The sequence below is a fragment of the Bufo gargarizans genome, chromosome 1, assembly GCF_014858855.1.
Source record: "Bufo gargarizans isolate SCDJY-AF-19 chromosome 1, ASM1485885v1, whole genome shotgun sequence".
NCBI classification, from domain to species: domain Eukaryota; kingdom Metazoa; phylum Chordata; class Amphibia; order Anura; family Bufonidae; genus Bufo; species Bufo gargarizans.
In genome coordinates, this window is record NC_058080.1 from 723885513 (window position 1) to 723905226 (window position 19714).

Sequence of the window (19714 nt, forward strand, 5' to 3'; positions counted from 1 at the left end):
AAAAGTTGAGCTGTGGTTGTCAACTGTATGAATGCCGGATCCGTATCTATCTAGAAATGTTGTCTGTAATTGTAATCCTGTCTGTAATGATAATGAGATGACTGCTGAGAAGAGATATCTCCAGAACAGGATGTGTCAGCCTGTTATGGGGCTCAGTGTCCAGAGAGCCACAAAAGCATAGTAGATAGGGACATGGAAATTAACAAAAATAAAATAAAAAATTCTTTAAAACATATGTTTATTCTGAAAAATAAAAGCACTAGCTCTAATCTATTCACCCAATTACAGGAGATATTCAATATAGCGTCAGAATGTATATGTGTGTGTGTGTAGATGTATATTATTTGCTGGTTATGTAAAGCTTTTCCTTTAATTTTGCCATAATCATCATCCAATTAATTAACTATTAGCCTGTTCCTGCAGGGATAGCGCGACCTTAATCTGAGCCTTGATTAATCCAGAAACCTATCGTTATCGCACATTAGCCTAATTAATGGCAATTGTCAAAACAGGGACATTAATCATTCTAAATGGAGCCAATCAGCCCCGCCATCTAGAAACAAGGAATGTGATAAGATAGATGTGATGACTAAAAGGCCATGTGGTCACATCACGGAGACTCATGAGGCTGTAACTGTGCTGATCCCAAATCGGTCACAGATAGATCCATTATACCATGCACCGAGCTGCTGCCGGGATCCACGGATACACACAATTTTGGGCTTTCCGTGGAATAACAATGGAGAAGACTCATCTATAGTGCTAGAAGATACAAAGTGTTTAAAAATGGCAAAAAACGGCACCAAAAACTCTAGTCATGGTAGACATATCTCTCTGCTTTAAAGGGGTGGTCTCATCTGAGACAATGGGGGATATTGCTGGGAAAAGCCCTCATTGTTCGATAGGTGCGGGTCTCATCGCTTGGATCCGCAACTATCTCTTAAACGGAGTCCCGAAAGTAGTGGAGGGCGTACTGCGCATACGGGGCCGCCTAAAATAGCTGGGCGCTGGCTCGACTATTTCCGTTGGGCCCATAGAAGTGAATGGGAGCAGCGGCCGTTCATGTGCTCCCATTCACTTCTATGGGGAGAGCGCTTGTTGGTGGCCGGACTTTATTTTATTTTGGGTTACATCTGAAAGGGTATATTTTTTTTCTTTTGCTTTCACTATTGAAATATGGATGTCAATTATGGAAAAAGTCTTGACAATTTTCTGAATGCCAAATTTGATTGTCTATACTCATCCCTTTTTTTCCTGTATCTTGAATACTTGTTTTAAAAAAAATATCTGATTAAAAAAATAAAATAAATGTGACCTCCACAGAGGCCGTCCCATTATAAGTGACATCCAGAGTACCCGTCTCCTTAACAGTGATTTTCACCACACCACAACAGTGACCTCTGCAGCACCCCACCCCTTAACACTGACCCCCACAGCAGCCTGCTCCCTTAACTGTGACCTCCACAGCACTCTGCCCCTTTAAAGGTGACCTACAGCAGTGTAGAAAAATGGCTGGGTTGTTATGGAAACCTGGTGTAAAACTGTGTGCATATGTCGAAACTGAAGGACCTGCGAGCTTCTATTGGCTGATAAGGGTCATGTGACTGTGTGTATGGCAGTTGGGATAGGAGTGAAAGACCTGCGGGCTTCTATTGGTTGATGCAGGTCATGTGACGTGCCATATTTAATTTTTTGGGGAATATCTCAGGAACAGTACATGCTAGACAGCTGAGATCCAGTCTAAAACATTCCCGGACACCTGATGTACCTATGTGCAGATTGGTCAAGTTGTTTGGCCGTGCATAAAGAGCAGACAGACAACAGACAGACAGAAATGTATCTTTATACAAACCGGATTCCCAAAAAGTTGGGACACTAAACAAATTGTGAATAAAAACTGAATGCAATGATGTGGAGATGGCAAATGTCAATATTTTATTTGTAATAGAACGTAGATGACAGATCAAACGTTTAATCCGAGTAAATGTATCATTTTAAAGGAGAAATACGTTGATTCAAATTTTCACGGTGTCAACAAATCCCAAAAAAGTTGGGACAAGTAGCAATAAGAGGCTGGAAAAAGTACATTTGAGCATAACGAAGAGCTGGAAGACCAATTAACACTAATTAGGTCAATTGGCAACAAGATTGGGTATAAAAAGAGCTTCTCAGAGTGGCAGTGTCTCTCAGAAGCCAAGATGGGTAGAGGATCACCATATCACGATCGGCGTGACTATCACATACGTGACACAGAGGGAGGGAAAGAGGAAGGCCCTGCCCAAGTGAGAGGGAAGGTGGTGACCCCTGACTCACCTTGCGGCTGGCACCTGGCTGCCCTGACGTCCCTAGACGGGTTCCTCACCCGTACGCCGATCACGTGCCTAAAACCCTGGCTTTCCCTAAGATGAGCCCTAGATAGTGAACAGGGCGGTGGGAACACTAGTCCGCACCACTAGCTCTAAAGGAAAACACCAAGGGGAGGACAGACAATACAGACTAAACATATAATCCCAGGTGGGCGACAACAGGAGACAACAAAAAGCCCAACAGGGATCCGGAGGGTAGCACTCTGGAACAACAACCAGGATTCACAGCTCCAGTGGGTCAGTATAGATGTCCAGGCAGGAAGCTCTATAACTGGCAACTAGAGAAGTGTGAGAGGAGAATATAAGAAGGTTGGGAGTGGCAGACAAGAAACAGCTGAGGAGGAGAAGCTACGGATCCCTGAGTGAGACAAAAAGGATTGCAAGGCAAACACAGAAAACAATCACTAAGAAACAACGTGATCTTTAGACATAGAGCGCGCAGCCACCCGCTGCGACTTCCTGACCCCGGGTATAACGGAGTCAGACGTGGCTCTTGACACCCTCATGACACACCAATTCCCACAATGTTGCGCAGAAAGATAGTGGAGCAATATCAGAAAGGTGTTACCCAGCAAAAAATTGCAAAGACTTTGCATCTATCATCATCAACTGTGCATAACATCATCCGAAGATTCAGAGAATCTGGAACAATCTCTGTGCGTAAGGGTCAAGGCCGTAAAACCATACTGGATGCCCGTGATCTCCGGGCCCTTTAACAACACTGCACCACAAACAGGAATGCTACTGTAAAGGAAATCACAGAATGGGCTCAGGAATACTTCCAGAAACCATTGTCAGTGAACACAATCCACCGTGCCATCCGCCGTTGCCAGCTGAAACTCTACAGTGCAAAGAAGAAGCCATTTCTAAGCAAGATCCACAAGCTCAGGCGTTTTCACTGGGCCAGGGATCATTTAAAATGGAGTGTGGCAAAATGGAAGACTGTTCTGTGGTCAGACGAGTCACGATTCAAAGTTCTTTTTGGAAATCTGGGACGCAATGTCATTCGGACCAAAGAGGACAAGGACAACCCAAGTTGTTATCAACGCTCAGTTCAGAAGCCTGCATCTCTGATGGTATGGGGTTGCATGAGTGCGTGTGGCATGGGCAGCTTGCATGTCTGGAAAGGCACCATCAATGCAGAAAAATATATTCAGGTTCTAGAACAACATATGCTCCCATCCAGACGTCATCTCTTTCAGGGAAGACCCTGCATTTTTCAACAAGATAATGCCAGACCACATTCTGCATCAATCACAACATCATGGCTGCGTAGGAGGAGGATCCGGGCACTGAAATGGCCAGTCTGCAGTCCAGATCTTTCACCTATAGAGAACATTTGGCGCATCATAAAGAGGAAGGTGCAACAAAGAAGGCCCAAGACGATTGAACAGTTAGAGGCCTGTATTAGACAAGAATGGGAGAGCATTCCTATTTCTAAACTTGAGAAACTGGTCTCCTCGGTCCCCAGACGTCTGTTGAGTGTTGTAAGAAGAAGGGGAGATGCCACACAGTGGTGAAAATGGCCTTGTCCCAACTTTTTGGGGGATTTGTTGACACCATGAAATTCTGATTCAACATATTTTTCCCTTAAAATGGTACATTTTCTCAGTTTAAACCTTTGTTCCGTGATTTATGTTCTATTCTGAATAAAATATTAGAAGTTGGCACCTCCACATCATTGCATTCAGTTTTTATTCACGATTTGTATAGTGTCCCAACTTTTTTGGAATCCGGTTTGTATATATACTAGCAGGATGACCCGGCTTCGCATGGGTATATTTCCACTATTTAATTTAATGTTTGTGTGTGAGGTTAAAAAAATATCCACAGTATTCCCCATAACAGCGACCTCCACAGCACCCCGCCCCTTTAACAGTGTTCTCAACAGCAGCCCGTCCCCTTAACACTGAACCACTACAGCATTCCGCCCCCTTAACAGTGATCTTCACAGCGGCTTGCCCCCTTAACAATGACATCCACAGGACCTTGCCCCTTTACCAGTGACCTTCAAAGTTTGCCGTACCCTTAACAGTGACCTCCACAGTGCCCTGCCCCCTTTACAATGACCTATACAGTGGCAGTCCCTTAAAAGTGACCTCCACAGTGGCACGCCCCCTTGAAAGTAACCTCTACAGTACCCACCCGCTTAACAGTGACCTGCACAGTGGCATGCTCCCTCAACATTGACCTTCACAGTACCCCGCCACCTTAACTGTGACCTCCACAGCACCTATCCCCTTAAAAGTGACCTCTACAGCAACCCTCCCCCTTAACAGCGACATCCACAGTACCGTGCCCATTAATACAGACCTCCACAATTGCCTGCACTCTATAAGTGACCCTCCACAGCGAACTACCCCTTAACAGTAACCTCCACAGCAGCCCACCCCCTTAAGATTTACCTGCACAGGGTCTCTCCCCTTTAACAGTGACCCCCCCTTCCCCCACTGCGCCAAACCCCCCTAATATAAGACCTCCACAGCACCTTGCCCCCTTAAAATGTGACATCCATAGTACCTTACCTGTTAACAGTGACCTCCAGAGCACCCTGCACCCTAACAGTGAAGATAAATGGCTGAGTTGTTATAGAAACCTGGTGTAACTGTGTGTGTCAAGACTGAAGGACCTGCGAGCTTCTAATGGACAATAAGGGTCATGTGACGGTGTGAATAGCAGTTAGAATGTGAGTGCAGCTGCGAGCTCCTATTGGCGAATACATTAAAAAAAATATATATTTCAGGAACAGTACGTCCTAGAGAGCCGAGACCCGGTCTAAAACCTTCCCGGACACCTGATGTACCTGTGTGCCAAATTTGGTGCAGATCGGTCCAGTCATTTTGCCGTACATAAAGAACAGACAGAAATTGATTATGAGATAGTAGGTGTATGTGTGTGTGTATATATATATATATATATATATATACATACACACATACACACACACACACACACACACATATATACTAAATATATGGTCATCTCCATGCTACTTCTCACTGATCAGCGTGGCCAGTGCTGACAGTTGAGCCACTATATTTTGCCCTCAATGACGTATTTTCAGTTTCTCTTTCTTTCAGATGGCTGTGAACAAGTTGGTCCTTCAGATTGGGACCTCTCCTGTAGGTGACACTTGGATGTGAGGTGAGTACAGATTTTAAATCTCTATCTGTCTGGCATATTATCCAGACAGATAGAGATTTAAAATCAGTACTCACCTCAAATCCAAGTGTCACCTACAGGAGAGGTCCCAATCTGAAGGACCAACTTGTTCACAGCCATCTGAAAGAAAGAGAAACTGAAAATACGTCATTGAGGGCAAAATATAGTGGCTCAACTCCATGTGGAGACTGTTCATTTTGTAAATATATCCCCCGTATCAAAAAATTCACCAATCCTGGAGACGGGAAGGAATATAATATCAGAGAGCTGATTACATGCAAAACTACGGGGGTTATATACATAGCATCGTGCCCTTGCCCCTTGTTATACGTTGGCAAGACCACGCAGGAGCTGAGATGTCGCATTTTGGGCCACTTAAGTGCTATCGAAACGGGTAAAGACACCCCAATCGCAAGACACATAAAATATGTACATGAGAACAAAACATCAGTATTGCGGTTTTGGGGGATAGAAAAATTACACATAGGCCCCAGAGGTGGCAACCTAGACAGAAAGCTCCTGCAGTGTGAAACACGGTGGATAGACAGACTGAACACAATGAGCCCTAATGGGCACTGGTCGCACTATCACTACTTTTGGCCTACTCCTACAGGAACTGGCGCATAAGACACCCCAATAAGTGAAGTTACTTCTGCCAATTTAGTACATATAGCTCCATTTTTCGTATTGATTTAGCCCTGGGATCGGAACAGCTTCTGCCCTGGGTCTCCGGCGTAAGGTACTGTACTCGTACCCCTTCTGATCGCTCCCCACTTTTAGTTACCCTGCAGATTCCCTATTCCCCATTGCTACGGCGTACTGCTTGGAAGGTAAACCCATTTTGGCTGCGACTTATTCCCCGCGATCCGTTGATTGCCTCATTGAGGGAATTTTTTGTCTTAAATGTGGGATCCACTTCAACCCCTACAGGCGTTCTTGCGGGGGGTGATTATGAAGGGTATAGTGAGTATTAAGTCTAAAACAAGGGAAAAAGAGCAATCTTTTAAGATTGCTGGGACCCGCACCTATATAGAGAACGGAGCCCTGCAAGGTGGTGGCTGGAGGACTCTGGTCCCATAGAAGTAAATGGGAGCGTACCTCGCATGCGCAGCCCTGCTCCTATTCATTTCTATGGGGCTGACGGAAATTTTCGCCGGCCCCATAGAAAATGAATGGAGGGCGGCTGCACATGCGCAGTGAGCCCTCCTTCACTTGCGGGGCTCCGTTCTCAATATAGGTGCGGTCCCAGCGGTGGGACCCGCACCTATAAGACAATGGGGGCATATCCAAGTGATATGCACCCATTCTCCATGATGAGACAACCCCTTTAAAGACTACTATATGAATTTATATACCTCACGGCCTATGGCTAGTACAGAAGAAATAGAAACTTACCTAGAGGGGATATCTCTGCCTGCTTTATCTTTAGAACATCAGGTACAGTTGGACTCCCCTCTTCGGTTAGAGGAACTAGGTGACTTTTTCTGAACCTCCTGGTAGCCTCAGACAATGCGGGAGACCGGGTGGTATTGTCAATAGATGCCGCTAAGGCATTTGACAGCACTGAATGGGGCCTCCTATGGGGAGTCATGAAAAAGATGGGGTTTGGACCTAATTAGATGGGCGCAGTTATTATATTCACTACCACAGGCATGTATGCAAGTTAATGGTTCCACTTTTAAAATCTTTCAACTGGGTAGGGGGACACAACAATGCTGTCCGCTTCCCCCCCTTACTCTTTGCCATAGCTATTGAGCCACTGGTGGCCCAGATTCGAGGAAGCATGGCTATAGAGGGCTTTAGGCACGGTCATAGGGAGGAAAAAAATAGCTCTTTATGCCGATGATAGGTTAATATTTCTTGCAAATGCTGCTGATTCACTTGTGGATACTATGTCCACTATACGTACTATTAGCGCCTACGCAGGGCTGCACATTAACTGGGAAAAGTCGGTTCTTATGCCAGTAGACCCTTGGCAGCAGCATGGGGTCCCCGTAATGGAGGAATTACTGTGTGTCACCTCATTTCAGTATTTAGGAGTAGTGGTATCCATGAAGCTGGGTGGGGCTCATCCAGTTCTGTAGATTCTAATGCCAATATCATCCAGAAGGTGGTAGGTTATGGTCCCATTTTTCTAAAACTTGAGACAGATGCTTTTCAACTGGCTGGAATAGGAAGGCCAATTTTTCAGCTGGTGTACAGAGTTTGGGATAGGGGCGAACAGGAGCTGGGAATAGAGGGCAGTACACAATGTACGCCTCTTTGGAATAACGCCAGATTGCCGGAGGTGTATGAACTATCACAACTTGATACTTGGCGATCACATGCCATCTGTATAGGGATGAGGTTCTTAAATCATTCACCCAGTTGCAGGAGGCGTTCCAGATACCCCACAACCCATCTTACTAATACCTTCAGGTTAGGCATGCCTTGCAGGCCCAGAATAAACTCAGATCTATTCTCCCAACTAAATGTGTTACATATGACTTATTGAAAGCTGCTCTCTCCACAAAAGGGCTGATCTCTGCGCTGTACAAGCCCCGTGTCTACAGGAAGTCAGGAACTCATGGATAAAGGATGTTGGGGAGAGATCTCTCCATGTTTGGGAATGGGTGCTACAACAAACTAAGTCTCTGTCCATCAGTCCTGCACACCGTGGATCTCAACTGTTTTTACTCCATAGTGTACCATACCCCATTTTTTTTTTTTACATAAAATTGGGGTACGTGACACGCCCCAATGTGCACAATGTGCAGGAACCCCGGCAGGTTTATTACACGTTTTTTGGAGCTGTCTTTTGGTCCGTATTGATGAATGAACTCAGAAGAGTTTACCAGGTCTCTCTACCACAGAATCCCTTAACATGTGTGTTGGGATATGTGGACAACCTACCCCTGCACGACGGTGATACAATGGCAATAGCAAAGGTGTTATACCAGGCTAGAACACTAATAGCATCTCTGTGGAAAGTGCCGGAGGACCCCGCTCTCTGCGCCCTCATGAAAAGAATCTCGAGTCTACTCAAGTTAGAAAAAATAATTTTCATCAAAAGGGGAACACAAAAAAAGATATATTGATCAATGGCAGACATGGATAGAATATTATGGATTGTCTGCCCGTGGAATTGGAAGCACACAATCTCAGTGTATTGAATGACTAAAGAGATTTCACCTTCTATAGAATAATAGGGACTACTGACAGATTTCTTTCTTCTCATTTGCTGGTGGTTGCTGCAGGGGAAAGGGGGTGTGTGTGTTAAGGGTTGCGAGTTTAGGGGAATATCAATGTGAAATATCGTACTTTTGATATTCTTTTGTTGTATTCTGGAATACCGTGCTTTGGCACAGGGGTTGTTAGGGTCCATTCACACGTCCGTTTTTTCTTTCCTGATCTGTTCCGTTTTTTGCGGAACAGATCAGGACCAGATCTGGACCCATTCATTTTCAATGGGTCCTGGAAAAAAATCGGACAGCACGTTGTTCCGTTCCGCATGTCCGTTTAAATATAAAACATGTCCTATTCTTTTCCGCAAAATTCGGATCCTGGTACAATACAAAGTCAATGGATCCGCAAAAAACGGAAGACATTCGGATGTCATTCCATATGTCATCCGTTTTATGCGGAATCCGTTCCTGGAAACACACAACAAATTATTATTTATTTTTTTTTCAATTCTTTTTCAAAGAAATCCAAACAACTTTATTTGATTATTGAAATTTATACATGTTTCCGTTTTTTGCAGATCCGCAAAAAACGGATGACATACGGAAACATTTTCAGGAACAACGGATCCGCAAAAAACGGACCGAAAATCGGGATATAGGAAAATACTGACGTGTGAATGTAGCCTTACTGTCCTTTTTGGATGTTATAAAAACTCAATAAAAAAAAGATCTGATGTAAAAATTCATAAAACGACATGACGATAAAGGATGAAAGTTCACCACTAAACTGTATGGGTATGCTATGAATAAAGATATGCACATGAGTTTATAGGCACAGATACAGAAGAGCCTGTGCTAACTTTGTCATTTGGCACAATTCGCAATGCAAACACCATCTCTGATATGTGGTTTCCTATAGGAAATTCACAGAGCAGTTCAGTGACAAGTTTAGCACTACTACATCTGTAAACATACGGAAAAATTGAGAGGTAGGATTATTTTTTTTTAAAGGGGTTGTGCCACGAAAAAATTTCTAAAAGGACACACTCCCTGAGCTGCTAGGCTGAAGATAATCTAGCAGAACAATTGAAATGAATGTGGACATCTCTGGATCCATGTGAGGTACAGGGCTGGTTCTAGCTTTGTTAGGCTACTTTCACACTTGCGGCAGAGTGATCCGGCAAGCAGTTCCGTCGCTGAACAGCATTTGTAGATGGATCTGGATGTGGATCTATCTCACAAATGCATTGCAAGAACGGATCCATCTCTCTGTTTGTCATACGGACAAACGGATCAGTTTCTATTATTTTTTTTACACAGTTTCACCGGTCTGCGCATGCATTGCGGTATTTTTAATGCCAGATCCGGCACTTATACATTTCACTGTAAATTAATGCCGGATCTGGTATTCTGGCAACTGATCCGGTATTTTAGATGGAGAAAATACTGCAGCATGCTGCGGTATTTCCTCCGTCCAAAACGCCGTTCAGTGACTAAACTGATACATCTTGATGCATCCTGAGCGGATTGCTCTCCATTCAGAATGCATGGGGATGAAACTGATCAGTTCTTTTCCGGTACTGAGCCCCTAGGACGGAACTCTATGCCGGAAAAGAAAAACGCTAGTGTAAAAGTGCCCTTTAGATAGAGATTGTCATGTACTATACGGTGTTCAATTTTCATTTTTTACATCAATCATGAGATAACGCCTTTAAGTAAGAACCAACCTTAGTTCTTCCCGCTCTTTTTCACACTTTCCAATAAAATTTCCAAACTGACAGGAATGTACATGTTCATGTATGTGGAGTAGAAAAGCTTCGCTGAACTCGAAGGCCTGAGGGAATTGCTCGGTCAGATGCCAGACGCACTCCAAAAACTGCGTGAACACCGGTGAGATCTCCTTGGAGTCGCTGTCCAGCTGTCCGCACCTAGAACCAAATACATAGTTCTTCAATTTCCAAGACTGCAAGCAGCATAACAACAATGGCGGTTAGATGCCAACCAATATGGCTGATCAGGTTAGAAAAAGGTAATCTCCCAACCTACCGAGAATACTGAATAGCAAGTCTTCCTAGTTATAACACACTATGGGACACAGGAATCTATCACTGTGTAACCAGGATGGTCTGCACACAGCAGCGGCCATACTGATTGCTATTCAACATTTTCCCTATAATAAAGTCCCTGTACTTTCATACAATTTCATTTAATAGAGAATGGCGTAAAAAGCTAATTTATAAAATCACTTCATTTAAAAAATCTGCCTGCATCCACCTGAAAAAAAAGCTGTAAAGTAATGGCCACTAGGGGTCTCACTTCCACCTGATCTGCAGTCCACTGCCTGTTGTCAGGCAAGACCCGTCCCTAGTAACAGAGACTCAGAAGACGGCAGAGAGGAAGTGGAGGCGTCATCTGTATTTTTTGCGGAACACAAAATACATACAGTTGTGTGCATGAGGCCTAAGTGTGACCTCCCCCTTCTTATGTGTTCTGTGAGCTCTAGAGCAGTGTTTCCCAACCGGTGTGCCTCCAGCTGTTGCAAAACTACAACTCCCAGCATGCCCGCACAGCCAAAGACTGTGTAAAAAGAAGCACAGCCATTATGCAAACTCAGGTACGCTTTAAAACACTAATATTGTATTAGTCCAGTCTTTCATGTATTATGCAAGGGGACTATTCTGTACCACTGCAAAATCATCAGGTTCTACTTATATATTTCATCAATATTTCGGTACATCATGTTCTCTGTACATTTTAAAAATAACATCTGTGATCAAAACCGAATGAAGCAGCTCTACCTGTCTCACTCAGAGCAGGAAATCCCAGCACCAGTCAGCAGCTTTCGTCTCTCGTTGCACTGGGGAAACTGGCTCCGATTCCCTGCCCCCTCCCAAACACTATAAAAGCTGCAATTATTTCACTGCTCAAAAGTGAACCTGTATTTTAATTAGCAGAGCGTCTAGTTCTCTACTGCTATATCCTATAAGCGTAAGAAAAATGTCCGCCAATTTCAGCTTTCCTCGATTGTTGCTCATGCAAACAGTTGATAACGATCTGTAGTCATTTTCATTTTGTTGAATACCTCAGGGCAGCAGATCGTGCTGTGTGAACAGTGATCTGCTGCCTAGAAACAATGAATCTCTATGAGGATGAGTGATAGCACTAGCCATCGCTCACCCTGATACAGCAGAGGTGATCACTTCATGTAAATGAAGCATAACTGGTTTAGGCTACTTTCACACCTGCGTTAGGTGCGGATCCGTCTGGTATCTGCACAGACGGATCCGCATCTATAATGCAAACGCTTGTATCCGTTTTTTTTTTTTGGTTCATGATAATGCAAACGGATCAGTTTTGACTTACACTAAAAGTCAATGGGAGGCGGATCCGTTTTCAATTGCACCATATTGTGTCAGTGAAAACGGATCCGTCCCCATTGACTGACATTGTAAGTCAGGACGGATCCGTTTGGCTCAGTTTTGTCAGACGGACATCAAAAGGCTGCAAGCAGCCTCCAGAGCGGAATGGAGACTGATCGGAGGCAAACTGATGCATTCTGAACGGATCCTTATCCATTCAGAATGCATTGGGGCAAAACTGATCCGTTTTGGGCCAGAAACACCAGTGTGAAAGTAGTCTTAGGCTACTTTTACACTTGCGTTTGGGGTTCCGCTTGGGAGATCCGTTTGAAGGCTCTCACAAGCGGCCCCGAACGGATCCGTACATCCCCAATGCATGCGGATCCATTCAGAATGCATCAGTTTGGCTCCGTTCCGCCTCCATTCCGCTCAGGAGACGGACACCCAAACGCTGCTTGCAGGAGACCTGTCACTTACCAGTAGGAGGAGCGCAGGCCGGCCACAGAGAGCGCAGGTAAGTATAAGCTAAGTAACCATGGCAGCCAGGACTGCAGTAGCGTCCACTCCGACCGGAAATGCCGCTCCGCTGCCACCAATGATGGGGGGGTTGTTAGCCCGTGGCCACTGCCACCAATGCTTTTAATACTGGGGAGGGAGGGGGGGACCGCACTGGCCACCAATGCTAATACTGGGGAGGGAGGGGGGGGGGGGGGGGTCGCACTGGCCACCAATGCTTTTAATACTGGGGAGGGAGGGGGGTCTGGCCCCTGCTGCCTGGCAGCACCCGATCAGGGGGCTGAGCTCCGCACAATTAACCCCTCAGGTGCGGCACCTGAGGGGTTAATTGTGCGGATCACAGCCCCCTGTAAGAGATCGGGTGGTGCCAGGCAGCAGGGGGCAGTTATGTACACAGTTCTTAGTATATTCTAACTTGAAGCGTCCCCATCACCATGGGAACGCCTCTGTGTTAGAATATACTGTCGGATCTGCGTTTTCACGATCTTGAAAACTCAGATCTGAAAAAGCTGTTATGCAGACGGATCCATTCTGAACGGATACCATCGTTTGCATTATAGGTGCGGATCCGACTGTGCAGATACCAGACGGATCCGCACCGAACACAAGTGTGAAAGTAGTCTTAGGCCCCTACTTTAAAAACATCCTATCAGGTCAGTCTGAATTAGCAGAAGTGGGTGTCTTATCTGTCAGTCGCTATGAAGGGTTCCTTTCTCTCCGAAGGAGCCAACACACATTACATGGACCCACTGACTACAATGGGAGCTTTGTAATTCTTCATTTCCCCTGTGGTGGCGCTGCAACCAAACACTCTCCCCGCTTGCCCAGCAAATAACAGTTGATTGCTGCTGGGGCTCTCACCTCGTGATCACCTTATGTTCAAGGGACAAAGAGATAAAGTCTGTGAATGAGTTCTGTAACTGTGTCAGGATGTTCAGTCTTGTAATATACACAAAAATGTTTTAGTTCACTGAATGCAGCTTGAAACAGTCGTGAATTAAACCGCAACGCTTAGAAGATGGCATGACTTTACTTACCTGTCTGCAAACTTGTGCCCAAAGGATATCCAGTCTTTCTCAATTAAGACCTGCAGAAAAGAGCAGTGTATAATGAAGATCATATCGATACCTTTGGTGCCTTTTTTTTTTTATTACTCCATTGCACTTTTTTTGGGCTCAGAAGCATTTTCCAATTGATCTTTATTAGAAACGTTCAGGAGTTTGTCCTCTGCAGCCTTCGCTGACTGCAGACTGTTCTTTCTCCTTCTCACTGAAATCCACCAGAGAGCTGATCTGACAGCTCCACCACTAGCCGTTATCACCTGGTCCCCGAAAAGGTCATAAACACTCATTTAGGCTAAATTAGGACCAATTTGATAAGACTGCAGCTTAAATGAGTGTTTATGAGCGAAGAGGTAATGACTACAGATTGAGCCATCAGAGCAGCTCTCTGACGGATTTCAGTGTGAAGTAGAAAGAACAGTCTACAGAGTCAGGGAGACCTGAAGGCTGCAGAGGGCAAACGGCTGAACATTGTAACTAAACTAAATCTTTTTAGCCCAAAATAAGTGCCGTGCAATAATAAGCTATCAATAGAAATGTCCCACATCTCTCAACACACAGCGTAAGGGCTTGTTCACATGACCGTATGGCTTTTTCAGTGTTCTGCGGGATGTTTTTAACGAATCCGTTTTTTGTTTCAGTAGTGTTTCCAGTTCCATTCCATTTTTCCGTATGGCATATACAGTAATTACACAGAAAAAATTGGGCTGGGCATAACATTTTCAATAGATGGTTCCGCAAAAACGAAACGGATACGGAAGACAAACGGAGTACTGTATGTGTTCCATTTTTCTTGCGGACTCATTGACTTGAATGGAGCCACAGAACGTGATTTGCGGGCAATAATAGGACATGTTCTATCTTTGAACGAACTGAACGGAAAAATGGAAATACGAAAACGGAATGCATAAAAAGTGCATTCCGTTTTTTTTTTTGCGGAACCATTGAAATGAATAGTTCTGTATATGGAACGCAAAAAACATTCGTGTGACCGAGCCCTAACTCTTATCTTCTCACTGAGCCAAAAATAAGACTGGTCACCAAGTGCCTTTATGGGGTTGTCCCATCTTGGTCTTTCATGACAGAGATGGGCATAACCACAGGAAGCGCTGGCCCAGGGTGGCCGGAATTACGGAAATATCGGAGCGGCTGGAGGATCAGCCACATCCGTTAACAGACTCCTCTGGCTGGAGCTTGCTGTGGTTATTCCCATCTTGGCCATGGAAGGCAGAGACAGAGGCAACCCTTTACTAAGCGTGGACTCTTTAATTATTCTTTCAGGCTCCGTGACCCAATTTTTTCTTTTCTACTTGTTATTCTAGGTGGCAACATAAAATAGGTGGTGCTGGACTTACCATGAATCCCTTGATGGTTCTGTAAAACGGATCAAGTAATAAAGATCCCAGTGAACAGACTTGTGAGGTGCGGTCCCAGCCGTCAGAGCAATGTACTAGCACGCTGGTCTTATCATCATGTATAGCCTGGAGGGAGAGAAAGACAAGGCCCTGAATATAAGCACAAAGTAACTCATTAAAGGGATTGTCTCACTTCAGCAAATAGCATTTATCATGTAGAGGAAGGTAATACAAGGAACTTACTAATGTATTGTGATTGTCCATATTGCTTCCTTTGCTGGCTGGATAAATTTTTCCATCACATTATACACTGCTTGTTTCCATGGTTACGACCACTCTGCAATCCAGCTGTGGTGGTCGTGCTTACACACTACAGGAAAAAACATTAGACTGTGTGCGCTCCCACGGTCCCGGCCACCAGAGAGACTGGCACTTTTTCCTATAGTGTGCAAGCATAACCACTACTGCTGGATTGCAGGGTGGTCATAACCATGGAAACGAGCAGTGTATAATGTGATGGAAAAATGAATCCAGCCAGCAAAGGAGGCAATATGGACACTCACAATACATTAGGAAGTGGCTGGTATTACCTTCCTCTACATGATAAATGATACTTGCTGAAGTGAGACAACCCCTTTAACTGACATTTACTGGGCATTCAGGGGTATATGTACCAAGTCCTCCTATGGCTATGTCGATAGAAAATATTAAATTTTTTTAAATTTGCAGATAAAAACACTGTTGATGGAAAATATATATATTTTTTTAATTTGGAGATAAAAAAAAAAAAAAAAAAAAAAAAAAAAAAAAATGCAGTGTCCTGAAGTCCAAAATAGACCACATAAAATATATCCCAGATTTTTCAATGAAAAACTGAGTTATTCAATAAATTCTATCTGCATAGCGCCACCTGCTGTTTGTTCTCTTCCCTATTTCTCCATCCACCTCAGTTCCATCATCTGTATTTACGGTTAGATGCTGTGGCAGTAACTGTGACGCGCTACAGAAGAAAGGACGTGCCCGCTGAGAAAGGACATGCTCCCAGAGAACAGACACGCCTCCTGAGCGGTCAGCCTGAAGAAAATCTAGCAGAGCACTTGGAGAAACGAATGTGGAGATCTCTGGATCCATGTGAGGTACAGGGCTGGATGTAGCTTGGTTAGTAATAGATTGTCCAGGATTTTACTATTGATGGCCTATGCTCAGGACAGGACATCAATATCTGATGGGCAGGTATCTGATACCCTGCACCCCTACCGATCCTCTGTTTTGTGGTAGCTCCAGAAGTGAGTGATGGAACTACACAGCACCATCCATTTTATAGTGGTTACTGCGGACCTGGTCCCATTCACTTCAATGGGAGGAGTGCTGCAGTAACCAGCTCAACGCGCCACAAAGTGGATGGGGCTGGGTAGTTCCAATGCCACCCTAAAAAAGCATATCAGTGTGAGGTGTCAGACCCCTATCGATTAAAGGGGTTTTCCAGGATTTTAGTATTGTTGACCTATCCTCAGGATAGGTCATCAATATCAGATCGGCACCCAGCTGATTGAAGAGAAGGCTGCGGTCCGTGCTCGTTCCTATACACTTGAATACTACAGAGCAGTCCAAGAAGTGAACGGGAGCTGAAGTCCCGGCCCGGAAGTAGTGCTGTCTGGAGGAGTGGCTGCAGGGCCGTGGGCCAGCCCAGTTGGTTTGCCAAATTGCTGACTTTTCTTCTGGTCTACTAAAAAGGGAATTTTATTTTCTTCCATCTAATACTATGTTGATTATTGGAGTAGTTACTCAGTCAGTCACTGAGGTGGGGGAGGGGTGGTGGAAATTGGCATTTGGCACTAGTATTAAATAAATGTAAATTATAAATTATTAAATCAACTATACTAATTGATAATAAGCAAGCAGGCCATGGCAGTCAGTGAGGGGGGAGGGGTGGTGGTGCTGGATATGGCGCTATATATTATAAGAAAGCTCTGGGTGTAATTGTTTGCATTAGATCTATATTATAAAACATGTTTATTTAACAGCAGATTTGTGTAGGAATTTTTTTCAACATTTTTTTCAAAAATGAATATGTACAGAATATCAGTATAAGTTATCGGCATGAAAGTTCACAGGTTAACGGTATCGGCTCTAAAAAATCAATATCGGTCGATCCCTACTTGTAATTACACTGCTCAGATGTCGACGGCAAGCAGTTAAACAATGAAGGGAGGCTGCGCTTGCACAGTGTACGACCTTCTCTTCAACCAGTTGTCGGAGCCCGTCGATCTAATATTAATGACCTATCCTGACGATAGGGCATCAATATTAAAATCCTGGAAAAGCCCCTTTAAATATTGATGGCCTATCCTAAGCATGGGCTATCAACAGTAAAATCTTGGTTAAAAATATCTAAAAAAAACTGTTGTAACTGCTATATACGGATGTGTTTCTATCCCTGAAGTGTGAGAACGTCATCACTATAGAGAGAAGAGGCCAGCAGAGGGGCACTTGCATTCTCTCGCTAATTGTCATTCCAGGCAGGGACGAGCGTAGCCCCCGCCTGACACCAGTGAACAGTCATCACATTCCTCCTCAGTATCGGCGTACATACTGAAGGGGACATGAAAGCCCTGGCTACTCCGCCTGGAATAATAAGTAATCCATCTCATTTCCCAGCACAGCCCCACATAGCTCTTCATTTGACAGGCACACACTGCGCACTGGACGTGTGCTACCCTTTATTATTTCCTGGGGGTCTCAATACGGCTTGCGCTAAACAGGAGACTTTATGGAGGATTTTCCATCATATTCTAGATGGGGACTAAATGGCCACAGTACAACAGAAGCGAGGACAGCTATCGGTGGTCAGTAACACTGCTGCGGGTATCTGAGGAATAGTAATCATCCATTTCCTATTATACATATTATGTACACCCTACTGTAAATATGAGAATATTAGAGGTCATCAAAAGGTTTCCACGACCATATGCTCATGGGGAGTCCATTCATACAGACCACACTGACGTCTAATAATTTTAAAGGGTCACTCAGTTTTTAGAAAAATTTTCCTACGTCATAGAGACAGCAAAGGTTATAATCAGTGGGGTCTGAGTGCTGAGACCCTAGGATCGCTAGAACGAGGAGAGAGAGGTGCTGACATATCATGCTCTCTCTCCTCACTGCAGGAGAGCAAGCAAGATGGACTCAAAAGAAAGTCTATAGGCCTGACTCGATTCAGTCTCCTGCAGAGATATGTAGGCACTTCTCCGTGATCGGTGGAGATCTCAGCACTCAGACCCCCACTGATCAGAACTTTTGATATGTCTCGATGAAGTATCAAAAGTTTTAGAAAAACTCAGTGATGCTTTAAGAATATTAGAAGTCAGTGAGAATCATGAGAGTCTCCTTGATGAGAGACAGCACTTTTCTCTCCTTGTTATAGTGATCGGTGGGGGTCTCAGCACTCAGACCTCTACCGATCAAAACTTTTGATATGTCTCTATGACATATCAAAAGTTTTATAAAAACCCAGTGCCCCTAGAAAGGAGTATTCTGGCTTCAAAATATTCAGCATAGGCCATCAATATCAGATCAGTGATGGTCTAATACTCGGCAATGCCGCCGATCAGTTGTTTAAAGGGGCAAGTGCATTCGACAGGAATGAATCTGCAATTTTACTCTGCACCATCGCTACTATGCATAATGGACTCCACTTCCAAGCTGAGAGCGGGATTAGGTTATACATGGGGTTTTCAGCTTCTGCATGCAAACAAGTGTTCTTATTCACTGACAGCAAACCAATATTGCAAAAATGGTGACAATGCCATCAGCCTGCAATACAGATCCAACCAGACGTTTCCAGTTGGGGGAAGCGTGTTCCTGCACTGTCTGACACTATCCAATCAGTGCTGCCAGTGTCAGACACCCACCTCCCCCAACTGGTAATCCCCATCTGGAACTATTGCAGACGGCTGCCAATTCATTTATAAATGCTTATTAGCAATAACTAAGACACAAACTAATAAAAAAACGCTGATGTGAAAGTAGCCTAACTTGCTTGGAGAAGAGTTCCAATTTTGCAAGTGTGACTCGTCAAATGTTTTTTTTGTTTTATAAAATCGGTGAGAGACCGGGTGCTTCTAACCTTTCCAATCACCAGTACAAAAGCAGAAATGTTTTTGTCTCTCCTCGATATCAGTGCAGTGAGCACCGGTCCTAGAGCATGCCGCTGAGCACCGGTCCTAGAGCATGCCGCTGAGCACCGGTCCTAGAGCATGCCGCTGAGCACCGGTCCTAGAGCATGCCGCTGAGCACCGGTCCTAGAGCATGCCGCTGAGCACCGGTCCTAGAGCATGCCGCTGAGCACCGGTCCTAGAGCATGCCGCTGAGCACCGGTCCTAGAGCATGCCGCTGAGCACCGGTCCTAGAGCATGCCGCTGAGCACCGGTCCTAGAGCATGTCGCTGAGCACCGGTCCTAGAGCATGTCGCTGAGCACCGGTCCTAGAGCATGCCGCTGAGCACCTAGAGCATGCCGCTGAGCACCTAGAGCATGCCGCTGAGCACCTAGAGCATGCCGCTGAGCACCTAGAGCATGCCGCTGAGCACATAGCGATAAGTGGTCAGAAACATACCATTAGTATTTTCTATGTACAGAATTCTTGGTTTCAATACAGTCTGATCAACACTCCTATGATGAGTTTTTTTTACCTACGGGAAAAAAACTTCCAAAGATTACCCATACCCTCCCC

At 44.7% G+C, this 19714-nt stretch overlaps 1 protein-coding gene across 1 annotated transcript in view; it reads right to left on the reverse strand.

The window, feature by feature from the left end:
- Positions 1-19714, reverse strand: part of MTMR6 (myotubularin related protein 6) — a 68080-nt gene that overhangs the window by 6876 nt on the left and 41490 nt on the right. The window contains exons 9-11 of the mRNA XM_044292667.1: positions 14984-15109; positions 13605-13654; positions 10420-10620 (exon numbers count right to left, since the gene is read on the reverse strand). Coding sequence (XP_044148602.1) covers positions 10420-10620; positions 13605-13654; positions 14984-15109 — 377 coding nt within the window. The remainder of the gene's footprint in view (positions 1-10419; positions 10621-13604; positions 13655-14983; positions 15110-19714) is intronic.